The sequence below is a fragment of the Zosterops lateralis genome, assembly GCF_965231275.1.
Source record: "Zosterops lateralis genome assembly, chromosome: 16".
Lineage (NCBI taxonomy): Eukaryota > Metazoa > Chordata > Aves > Passeriformes > Zosteropidae > Zosterops > Zosterops lateralis.
Genome location: NC_139776.1, coordinates 10978364 through 10990548, shown reverse-complemented (window position 1 = coordinate 10990548; position 12185 = coordinate 10978364). Strand labels below are relative to the sequence as shown.

The 12185-nt window shown below is 45.9% G+C and overlaps 1 protein-coding gene across 3 annotated transcripts in view; it reads left to right on the top strand.

Moving 5' to 3' along the window:
• PPP1R16B (protein phosphatase 1 regulatory subunit 16B) overlaps positions 1 to 11797 on the top strand; it is a 59380-nt gene extending 47583 nt beyond the window's left edge. For all 3 annotated transcript variants that reach the window (XM_083873098.1, XM_083873097.1, XM_083873096.1), the window contains 7 exons: positions 1107 to 1210; positions 1493 to 1617; positions 3380 to 3505; positions 3858 to 3933; positions 4315 to 4444; positions 5173 to 5341; positions 5889 to 11797. In XM_083873098.1, coding sequence (XP_083729224.1) covers positions 1107 to 1210; positions 1493 to 1617; positions 3380 to 3505; positions 3858 to 3933; positions 4315 to 4444; positions 5173 to 5341; positions 5889 to 6410 — 1252 coding nt within the window. In that variant the 3' untranslated portion in view covers positions 6411 to 11797. The remainder of the gene's footprint in view (positions 1 to 1106; positions 1211 to 1492; positions 1618 to 3379; positions 3506 to 3857; positions 3934 to 4314; positions 4445 to 5172; positions 5342 to 5888) is intronic.
• Positions 11798 to 12185: the final 388 nt, after the last annotated feature.

The following is a 12185-nucleotide window of genomic DNA, read 5'->3' as shown; positions in this document are numbered from 1 at the left end:
TCTAGAATCTTTGAATCTAGAACCCTTTTTGTGGGTCTGATTCTACCCACAGATGGAAACTGAGACTGCTTAGTACCTTGGGAGACTGCAGCAGTGGTTATTCCCTGTTTTCAGGCAGCTCCTGGGGGTCCTTCTTGCTTGGGGGAGAAGGGGGTGAAGGAGGAAGAGCAGAAAGGCTGAGGAGATAATAAAACCCTAGATGACTAGGATCAGTTTTGTGAAGTTTCTGGAGACTGGGCCAAAATTTGCCCCTTTTTGCCTGTTTTCTGGTGTGTCTGTGTGTGCCTGTGGAACTGTGGTCTCTGAGGGGGTAGAAACAGGCAGCAGGCAGCAGGATTCACCCTCAGGCTCCTAAACACACTTCAGATCTTCCAGCCCCAGCCAAGCAGACACCAGTGCAGGAGGGCAGCAGTGTGTTTGTGTAACTCAGACACCTGGGTGAACTCTGTGACCTGTCTCACTGGGTCTTAATTAGTGATCAGTAAACTTCCTGCAATGTTTGATCCCCAGTGGTGACACTGTGGGGTGCTTGACCAAGTCCCTAAAGCTCAAGTCTTTCTAGACTTGCCAGCCAGGAGGAGGAAACCAGGTGTGTTTTGAACTGTTTCCTGAGCACCTGTGGTGAATCCTGCCTGGAGCAGATAGTTGTGCCTGTGTCTGGAGCCCTCTTCTTCCTCAGGGAGGGAGACTTCTCCCTGTGGTGCTGCCATCTGGGAGATGAGCATTGAAAACTTGGCTCTTCTTTGACTGTATAATGAAGGAGAGGAGAGGATGCAGTCAAGCATCCCTTGGAGGATGTTCCCACTTGGGTTGGGAAATTGTTGGATGAGGGTTATAAAAATGGAGCGGATGTGGAACACGGGGCATTACTGACTCAGGAAGGAGGTACAGTGTGCTGCCTTTCATCCACTCCTGGAATTAATCTTCTCCATTCATAGCTCCACAGCTTTGCTTCAAGCCTTTCTTATCTCATACATGCCTTGGTGGCATTTGGGCCACTGTCAAATCCCAGTTAGTTTTTCCTGAGGATTTATCCCAGTGTTTGGCACTGTGTGCTCTGGGGTGCCTGAGGTCCCTCCTGGTGTAACTCAGTTTTCCCCTTGCAGTGGAGCAGACCTGTTGGCAGTCAATGCAGATGGCAACATGCCATATGACCTCTGTGAAGATGAGCCAACCCTGGATGTCATTGAGACTTGCATGGCCTATCAAGGTAAGGAGATTGAGTTTATGTATAATACAGAAATGGGTCAATGTGGTACTAAAAATTACCCTGTTTCTCAGCTCTTGATTTGCCTCTGGAGAAAAGCAGAGAGCTGCTCCTGGCATAATTTCTTGGGACCTGACTCTGTCTGGTTGTTCTAATTCCTAAAGATCATGAGGGTGAAGGATGTGGGGTCATATCAACCAGGATCACAAAGTCTTATTTTACTCAACCAGTGGAGAGTTTTACTCAACCTTTCAACTGTCCTCTTTGTAACTGGAATTTTAACAGGGATTACCCAGGAAAGGATCAATGAGATGCGAGCTGCCCCAGAGCAGGTCATGATCTGTGACATTCATGACATACTTGCAACTGGACAGGACCTGAACAGGACTGATGCCCAAGGTGCTACACTGGTGAGTGAAACTGCAGCAGCTTCAGTTTTGCTTTCCTTCAGCCCAGAGGTTATGAAACCTGCCCTGGAGCAGGAGTTATACAAAATGAACAGGTGCAAGTCCCTGAGAGGAGAAATCCCACAGAACATGACACATCTGCTGACCTGCAGGGAACTGGGCCTGGAGGACCTCCCAGTAACCTCTTGCTTCTCGTGGACTGGTTGGGGTCCAGTGGAGGAGATGTGAGAGCCCTCTGGTTTTCACAGGAGCAGGATGCAGTGCTGGGAGCCCTGGGGATTTTCTGCCTCCTTCTGCCCTGTGTGGGATCTGGCTCACACAGTCAGTGGCTGCTGTGTTTTTCACTCTGGGTGGCACCTGGCCCTGGGCAGAGGTGGGCACCCAGGACAAGTGTCCAGCATAGAGCAGCTGGCATCTGATTTGTCTGGACAGGGACTGAGAAGGCTGAACAATCCTAGTTCTTTTTGCCCCACAAATGAGTCTCCTAAATTGTGTCTTACAGCAGGTCCAGCTTAGGGAAAGTTCAGTAATGAGGTCGTATGTGCTGGGAATTTCATACAGCCATGGTCATTTAATGCTTGGGTCCAGACATAACTGATATAAAGCCACTTGGTTCATGTGTTTGAGGGCCAGGCCATGGCAGTGCATTCCAATTTCTTAATCTAAATGTCACCTTTAGCATACACCAGAAGTGTAAGGGGAGGGCAGGCTCCCTCAAAGGTAAGCTTGGATGATTGAAGTTTTTATTGCAGCTTATTTTTTAACACATTTTTCCCTTTAACAAGGATTAGATACATATATTTCAGCAGATCCCTTGGCTCCCCCTTTTGTATCACCCCCAACTGATTCCTTATTAATTCACATGGCCTTAGAAAGTGGCATAAAATTTATGCAGAAATTAATTGAGTTGCCAGAAAGCATCAGAATTTATTTCCAGATGAAGTTTTAACTCCATGTGGTGGCATCCTCATGAAAATCTTTTTGAAGAGAGGCTTTGATTCTCCCCTTTAGCACAATTGAAGTAGGAGGAGATCTGAGTAGAGTTAATTCCTTCAGAGCACTGCATGGGTCAAAGTTTTGCTCAGAGATGCAACAGCAGACTGCAATTATGAAAATCTTCAGAGACATGAAGATGGGAGACTAAAAGAGACCATTACTGGTTGTCTCCAAAATGATGGCTGTAGTTGGAAGCCAATATCTGAAAAATCGTATTCCCTTGAGTTAAAGTAGCCAAGGTTTAAAATGTTTTTGACTTTCAAATGGTGAAAATAATGATAGTGTGATTGGAAGTGCAATTGCACAGAGAGAGTCCTGACTAAAGCAGGCTGTAAATTTGACTCAAAAAAATCACATCCACAGCACTTTAGTGGGGAAGAGATGTTCTTCTGGCATGAGGAATGCAGAACTTCCAGTGGATGATGTTCTGCATTGCAGGGTCGTGTTTAGATGGTGCTTTCCCTACAGATTGGGAAGCACTTAAAAGCCCTTGATTTAAAATGTGAATACATTATTTTTCTCATCCATATTTAAGTTATTCTAAGAAGTGTTAAGTGATTTCCTCTCCAAAGAGAATTACATGCAGGCAATACTGAGCTTTAGCAACAGGAACAACTTGCTTTTGACTTGGTGCCATCTGCCCAGTGTGAAATGTGCTGCCTGTCCAGCTCTAGGCTCAAACATTAGCCAAGAAAATCCTCTGAAATTCAGTGTATGAAACCATTTGTGGTCCTTGCAGGTGGCTCATGCTCTGTTCCTTATCTCCTAGCTGCATATAGCTGCAGCCAATGGTTATCTGCATGCAGCTGAAGTGCTCCTGGACCAGGGGGCAAGCCTGGATGTTAAGGACTGGGATGGCTGGGAACCTCTGCATGCTGCTGCTTTCTGGGGACAGGTGAGGATTTCACTGTGTCATGTGTGAGGGTGGCATTTCTTTCTGCCTGGACAACCTGTGGAGTGCTCTGCAAATGGAACAAATCTGTGCTGGGGCTGGGTTCTCTGGGCAGCATCAGAGGACATCCCCTGGGCTCCAAAAAGAACTGGTTGCTGAGAAATTTCAGGCAGAGCATGCCTGTGCAGGGGGATGGTGGGAACAGTGTTTAACATCACACACACCAGAGTTATTTGAGGCGAGTTGAACCTGTGTGCCATTGCCTCTCACCTTATCCCAACCTTTCAGCTTTAGGGAGGAAAGCCTAAAATGCCTAAAATTCATCTGTCAACTTGGCTTTCTTTCCATTCTTCAGATGCAGATGGCTGAATTGCTCGTGTCCCATGGGGCTAGTTTGAGTGCCAGGACATCTCTGGATGAGATGCCAATAGGTGAGTTTATGCAGCTTAAAGAAAGAAATGCCTAAGAAATGGCTGGAGTCCCCTCATGTGGTGCTTTCAGAAGCATTAATGTAATTTTTTAGGTATCTTTTTGGAATCAAAGTTGAAATTTCTTTAACTAGGACTGAAGTCTTGAAGCACCTACTTTACTACAGGAAATGCTTCTTCCTGCTCATAAAAAAAATGGAAGAAGGCGTTTCCCAAGCACCAGTTCTTCCTGCTGTGTGTTTCCTATGCTGTCCCTTGTGCTTGGGGACCTCCCTGCCTTTGTATACAGCCCTAAGATGCGGGTGTCTAACTAGGAAGGCACAATTAGTAACAAGGTGTTAATGAGACCTGTCTGACAAAGGGCTTGCTCTGTGTGTGCCACAGATCTGTGCGAAGAGGAGGAGTTCAAAGTGCTGCTGCTGGAGCTGAAGCACAAACACGACGTGATCATGAAGTCTCAGATGAGGCACAAATCCTCGCTGAGCCGCAGGACCTCCAGCACGGGCAGCCGGGGGTGAGTTGTGCTGTTCCCTGCAGGTCACTGGGGCACTGGCCTGGCCACCCAGCTGTGGCTGCACAGCACCCTGAGATTGGTGTGAGCAGCCCATCTGTCCTTTCTGGTGAAAAGCAGTGGCTCCCTTAGGTTGCTAAAAGCAGAGCTCCTTTGAAGAGTGACTTTTTCACTAGGAAGAGGTTCTGATTCTTGGGTTGTGCTGGTGTGGTTTAAGAACTGCCCTGAGCACAGGACCAAATGGTGAGAATTTACCCTGTTAAACCACTGAAACTAGTGCTGGAAAATCAGTGCTTCAAGTGGATTAACTTGAGCTTTTCAGTGGTATGTCACATGGCCAAGAAGCAGTGCTGAGACAGTTTGTAGATGATTTATAAGATGTTTACTAGACACCAAAGCAGTCCTGCACACCACAAAGCTCCCTAAACAGCTCATGGGCCATTTCCCTCTACATTTACTCCTCTGCTTGCAGAATAGGTCCATAAGGTGTCCTGCATGAGCTCTAACACAGATTTGCAGTGCCAGTTTAGAGCTCCTTAAAATTCCTTCCACCTTCAGTATCCATCCAGTGCCTTTGCTTTGCGTGGGTGCCAGGAAGCTGAATCCACCTTCCATTCCAGAGGGAGAGGCTGTGAAGTGTGAGGAGGAGGAGGAGGTGAGAAGAGCTACAGGCTGAGAGGAAATGTCTTGTCCTGCTCACAGCTTTGATACCCCTTGTCCCTGTCCCACAGGAAGGTGGTGAGGAGGGCCAGCCTTTCAGACAGGACAAACCTCTACAGGAAGGAGTGTGAGAAGGAGGCCATGGTGTGGCAGCAACTGGGGGCAGCAGAAGAAGGAAGAAACTCAGGTCTTGTTGGAGAAATTGGGGAGACTCGGTCTGACCAGGAGAATACAGATCCTGTAAGGAATCTCTTCTCTTTCACGGCAGTCACTGAGGAGGGCTGGTGGTGCGGGTTCAGTAGCAGTGGGTGGAAGGTGGCTGAAAAATTTGTAGACCTCATCCACCAGGTGTAAGCAAAAGAAACTGGGATGTCCCACTCAAATGGAAAGCCTGTTTTGGATTTACAGCTGCATACATAGTTTTGAGATAAAAATGAAGCAGGATGCTCAAAAAAAATAATGTATGGCTTTCATTCTAAAGCTCACAAACTGGTAAGCACAAAAGAATTGTAAGCTTGCTTTGCAGTTACTTGTTTTTAATTAAATTATTGTCATATTCTATAGATAAGCATATTATATATTTTTGTGTGTGTGAATCCTTCTGAGTTAAGGTTCCATGTCCTGTTTGGGAAACAATTCCTGGTTGGGGCTCACAACATTAGTGGGAAAATTCAATGTTTGTGCTGCAGCAAGGCTCAGTGCAAGCAGACTGAGGAGGTTGTCACAGGGATATGAACCCCGCTGTGAGGAATGGAGGAAAATGCCCTTTCATGTCTTCTTGTTACAGAATTCAGTGCTGGAGAACTCCTCCCTCCTGCCAGAGCTGGCGAACAAAAGCACGCAGTGTGACACAGAGATCCCCCTGCAGAACGGACTGATGGCTTCTGCCAGCCCTTACCAGTACAGCTTTTCCAACGGGGACATTTGGAGCCTGCACACCGAGCCCGACAGCAACCCCGGGCACGTGCTGCCCTACAGCAGCCCCGGGCTGCCCGAGGCCCCGCAGTTCTGGGGCACCTACAAGGAGCACAACCACCAAACGCTGTCGGAACTGAAGCGGCAGCGGGCTGCAGCCAAACTCCTCCAGCACCCCTTCCTCAGCACACACTTCAGCACCGGCATGACAGGAGTGCCTGACAACGTGGGCGAGGCCAAGTCGCACCTAATCGAATCCAGGACTTCTCCCTACAGCTCCAATGGGACCTCAGTGTATTACACAGTATCCAGTGGTGATCCGCCCCTCTTGAAATTCAAAGCTCCCATGGAGGAGATGGAAGAGAAAGTGCATGGGTGCTGCAGGATTTCCTAGTCTGGCCTGTGTCTCACCCCAGAGGAAAGGAGACGTGGGTGGGCTGGTTGGATCTATGGCAGTGGCCAGGCTGTTTGCATTCCAGAGGGAGAATTTGGTTATGGACATCCTGACTGTGGCAGCCTCGTTCATCTCAAGTTGTACTTTACCCTGCCAATTACTTCCATTGCAGCTGGAGGAGTGATGCAAGTGGAGCAAGGCACTTAGGAGAGGAAGGGATGCACATCAATACGATGTCAAAAGAGTCTGCTTAGTCTTGCTCCCTGGGGAAGAAGGTGTGGTGTGCTGCCTCCCCATCCTTGGGAAGTCATGAGATGCCTTGGAGCAAAGAAAGGATCTGAATTCAAATCTTTGTGTCTGAGCCTCTTGCTGTAAGTCACCGAGCAGCTGAAGGTGACAGTTCAGACCTGTGTTTTCACTCTTGGGTGATGCACATATCCTGGAGGGGAGGCCAGCTCCCACGTGAGGTTTGTAAGAGTGGACAGAGCTGTTTTCCACACAGCTGGATCCAGCACTTCCTGGGCCAGAGCAACAAGCAAGCACAGCTGCTGCACTTAGGAAGTTTGCAAGGTGTTACCTCCTTGCAGTGACAGGTCACCATCACAAACTGTGCACTGGCTGGGTCCTGTTCTGCTCCTGTCAGCTCGTCACTGCAGACTGCCATCAGGTTTGAAGCAGAACTTTTCCTGGAACAGGCTTCACTCCATAGGCTTTAAAACTGATGTTGCAATAAAGGGGCCCTGGCAATAGAATTTTACTGCAATAAAATACTGACAAAGGTCTATATTGGGATAAGTAATTTAAAAAACTTATTTGTACTATTTAGACTCTTAATTTGTTAAAACTGAAAAGACTTTTGTTGATCTCACTTTCCTATTGATTCTGTTTGTTTACTCTGTACGCTCAACACAGAAACTAGGGGCAATATGCTTTGAGTTCTGATTTCTTCTGGATTTCCAGAACCACAGGGCTCAGGAGGGATGGGAAGGAAAGGCTTGCCAATACTAACCTAGGAACACCATGAAAGCATTTCTAATCTTGTAGATGTGATGACATTTGCATTAACCTGCAGTCTTTGGCTGAGGAATAACTTTAACCATTGCTGCGGTAGCTGAACACTGCAGCAAGACAGGAGATGTTTTCTTCTGTTTTCCAGCTCCTGTGCTGAAGCTGTCAGCAGTGGGCAGCAGCTGGCAGAGGAAGCTTTAAATGCCTCTGTGTCTGTGGGAGTTGCCTGACACCATCAGTACTTAACAAAGGCTGTCTGCTGTGGAGCAGCTGCAGTGCCAGCTCTGTGTCTTGGTGTAGTTCAGGTGAGCTCTGACAGCCCACCTGGCAAACACTGGCACAGGGTAACCTGGGGGTTTGGCACTGGCTTTGCAGCAAGTTCAGCCTTTGTGTCCCTGGGGGAGGTGAGAGGAGAGTGTGGGACAGCTCTGAGGAACTGGCCACACTTCAGTTGTATCTAAGGAGTAACTGTATATCTTTAACTCCTCTGTCACACATGTAACTGTTTGCCTGCATGAATATGTGTCTTCTTGGGCAGCTTAAATTCCAAACTCTGAAGACATAACCCTGTTTGGGTCTCTGTAAGCCATCAGTGGATTAAATCCAGCTCACGTAGTTGTGCTTCAGCCAAGCAACAGCAAATGCAGCTTCCACCCATCTTCCTTTTATCTGGAACCTGTTAGACATCAGTATTCCCCTTCACGTGTATTCTCACTCTGTGGGGATCCTCACAGCCTTAACTTTTTCTAGGCTATCAAAAGTTCACTGAGGCTGCCAGTGACTGTTAAGTGCTCCCCTCTGCCCCCCATGAAATCCACCCATTGCTGGGGCTGGATGCTTTCCCATACAGGGCTCTGGGCTCCTCGAGGCTGCAGAGGTGGTGGCTGTGTGTCACCACTGCTGCCACTCTGTGCAGGAGACACTTTTGGACCTGTGAGATAGCAGGCTGACCAGTTAATGGTTTGAATTATATGAAGATAGAATTCTCTTTCCTCACTAGTTTGAGGTACAAACAAGAAAGTGGTAGCAGTTCATCTGGTTCACTTAAAATCCCAGTTCTGCTAAAGGCAGAGTTTGAAGCATTCAGAGGGCTCCCTTCAATGTTGAAACATATGGTAATTATAGGACTAGAAGATATTTCTTGTGCTTGACCTCAAGGGATTTTTAAAGTCATTCTCTAGTAGTAAGAGGATGATTTGGTAACTGGAGAGACTTTACTGCATCTGTGTGTGGTTAACAGTGTATTTTCTGATTACCTTGAGTAAATTATTCTGGGATAACACCAAGTGTGGCCTGGCTATTGCAGAACAGGGGAGATGATCTTTCAGGTGCCTCTCTTCTCCCATGGTGGTGAGGTTTGTCTCTCCACATCCATCCTAATGAGATTTCTGAACTCACTGTAACAAATTTTGGTGCCGCTATCTACCAGGTTGTACATGGTGCAAAATTTGGGCCCAGATGTTGCCTTCCCTCCCAGCAAAAGGAGGAGTAGGGCCCTTTTCCTTCTCAGAACAACTGTGTGCTAGCAAGTGAATTGAACCCTGCCTGATTCCAAGGAAATGAAAATGAGATCACTGGATGCAGTAGTGTAAAGCAGTTAGAGGCTTGCTTTCACTGAGAGCTGTTAATACATTAAAACTGCAGGAAACCAGCCCATTTTAGACAAACAGCTTTTTAGCTTCCATGGGTATTTCACATTAGCAAAACTCTGGGAACTCATCATCCTAGCTGTGAAGTCTAGTGGTGTCTGATGAAATGTAATCCATCCTTAATCAGACAGGAGAATTATTAATGGTAAGAGGCAGTAATGGATAAATCTTTCAGGATATGTTTCACAGCCCTACCAAGTATTTACCTGCCACAGGCTTTGGGCTGAAGTTGCACCAGGGTGTGAGCTGGAAGGCTGTTGAAGAATGGCCTGGAATGGATTAATGGATTCATTGTGTGGTGACATTTGGGATATAATGGTCACTGCCTGTGGAGCACTGGCAGAGCTGTTGGTTGTAGGTCTGGGATGAAGGATTCTGTAAAGTGGTTAATTAACCTGCTTCTGGTGAACTATTTTGTGGGGAAACCCAGGATTTTTGGGGAATGAAAACCACATAGATTCTCTTACATAGGCATTTTGGCAGCCTACCTCTAGGAATATTCACTGTAAAATTTAGCAGTGTTACAATAGAGGGGTTTTGATACCTGTATGTTTTAAAGGCCACCCCAGAGAAAAGCTCTGAGGTGTGGAACAGAGGGCACTTGGCTGTTTCATTGGATCTTAATATGGTTAAAAAGCTGTAGAACCTAGAAATAATGTCGTGACTGCCATATCTTAGTTTATTAGAGGAGCATTTGAGGTTTTTATGATATACTGAGTGGTTTCAAGATCAATAAATATCTAATTACAGATTCAAGGCCAGATTAGAGTCCCAGTACAGTTACCAGTGAGCCAAGTGAGGTTGTAGTTGTTCATGGAGACTGTGCAAAGATCTCAGATTGTGAATTTACTGACAGGTCTGTTGCAGGCACAGCTGCACAAGAATAATCCTTCCTTCTCCTCACAACATTTTCCTGTGTGCTGAATTTGTACTGTTTCTAGCAAACTAAGTGGTTGATGAGAGCAGCTTTACATTCCATGTTGAAAGAAATTTGTTGGATGGAGAAAAAGGTGTCTTTGAGAACAATGTCTATACTTTAGTGAGCTCAGCCAAGGAAGCCCCAGCACTGAAATATCAGAAAGGGCTTAAGTCCCATTGCCAGGATCTGTTTGAAATCAGACCTGGATCTGTGTTTCACATAGCACATGATGTGATTTCAGCCCACCTAATTTCACTTCTTTGGTGCTCCTGAATCTTAAAACCCTCCCAATTTTGGGAAGAACTGACTCTAGCTGATGTGATCCTGTGCCATCTTGGAGGTGTGGTTGAAGAACCACCTGGATGAGGAACTCCTGGTAGGGAAGGAGAAGAGCATGGCAGGGCAATAGCAATAATGACTCAGTGCAATACTCAGTGGAGGCAGTGAATTCTCGAATTTATTGAGCAGGGTCTTACTTCATGGGGTTGAAATCCCTTAAAAGCTCCCAAATGGCATTACAACTTCTGTCTAGTGTTCTTTTTTCTTCAGTCTTGGAGCTCTGATTACCCACATCATCCCTGCTGAAACTCAATCAGTTACCATGGGAAAGGGAATATCCTGAGAAGGCAGTAGCACTGGTCTCCAGTGAGCCATGGGTGAACTGTTGTCTGTCTGCTGGAAGGTTTCTCCCTACACCTGGGTTATTTCTGTGCCTTATACTTGCTAAAGGTAACTCGTCTCTGGAAGGTTTGTGGTGACTATACAGTTCTTGCTGATCTTTATCTTGGAGACTTTTGCCAGGGATCAGAGCATGCCAGATTTTGACATTTTAAATTATTATTTGCTCTTTTGATTTATCTCACAATCGCCCCTTCTGTCTTCCTAAATACACAGAAAGGAAATGCACAGGGATTTCATTGTATTTTAACAAATTGCATTGACTGCTTTGGTGTGTCAGTTCTCTACAGGCAGAATCCAGAACACACTTGCAGCATCAAAGTCTCACCTCTTACACCAGAACACATCTATATTTTTTGTTTTGTTTTGCCCATGGCTGTGCAACAGAACAATTCTCCCTGGTTGTTCTCCACCTCTATTCTGTTTCCATGTTGGCCAAACTGGTAATGGACTTTTCAGTTCCCTCTCACAATTCAAGTACCACTGGGCTCTCCGGGCAACATCCACCACAGCACAATTCTGACCTGGAATATTTTGCTGTATTTCAACCATGGAAGCTGTAGCAGAGGAGGCTCTGCTGGAGATACCTGTTCCCAAAGCCACACCAATGCAATGATCTCCACCCGCAGCTGGAGGGGAGATACGGGTTTTTAACCAGAGCAGATGCAGCCTTAGTATTGCCACCACCATGTCTTCAGCCTTTAGATTGCAGTGTGAGGTTGCAGGAGTGCGGATAACCCTGGTACAGGCGGGACTGCTGCGTGTACAGGACACTGAGAGAGGATGGCAAGCCTTCTGCAATAACTCCTAATTCCATTGATCAGTAGTAAATGATGTACAAATAAAAAACTTGATGAAATGTATTTTATGTGAAGAAAAAAAATAATGTAAGAACTGTATATTGTATTAGCAGCTTTGTGTATAAAATGGCATTTTGGCAATCAGAGTCTAATATATTTAAAACTTTTTTTAAAAAAAGGATATTTGATATTGTATGGAATTGACTTTATTGCTACTGTAAGTATGAAGATGGTTTCTTAACATGTTGAAGCAATGCATAAAATCTTAAACTTTATGTAAAACTCATGCCAAAAGCGTGTTTGACAGTATTAGCACCTGACTCAGTGTCTTTAATAGAGAGATTGAATTTTTTAATTTAAAAATTATATTAAATTTCTTTTAATAATACAAAAAATGCCACTGATTTTTTTTAATCGGTTTAAATTGTGTCACTCTGTTAAATATATTTGTCTCTCAGCTGTCTACAGCCAGGGAATGTCTAGAAGAGGAAATCTAGACAGTGGGTGGGTGTAACTTTTTGTTTCAAATGCAGAGCTCAGTAAGCGTTTGGACAAGGCTGTCAGGGCCATGGTGGGGCTTTGGTGCTGCCCTGTGCTTGGCCGGAAATTGTGATGAGGCTTGGGGATCCCTTCCAGCACAGAATATCCCGTGAGCTGGAGCTGGAGACAAGCGGGAAAAGCCAAAGTTGTGCCTGCCTTCCTTGGGAGCGTTCAGGGCTTT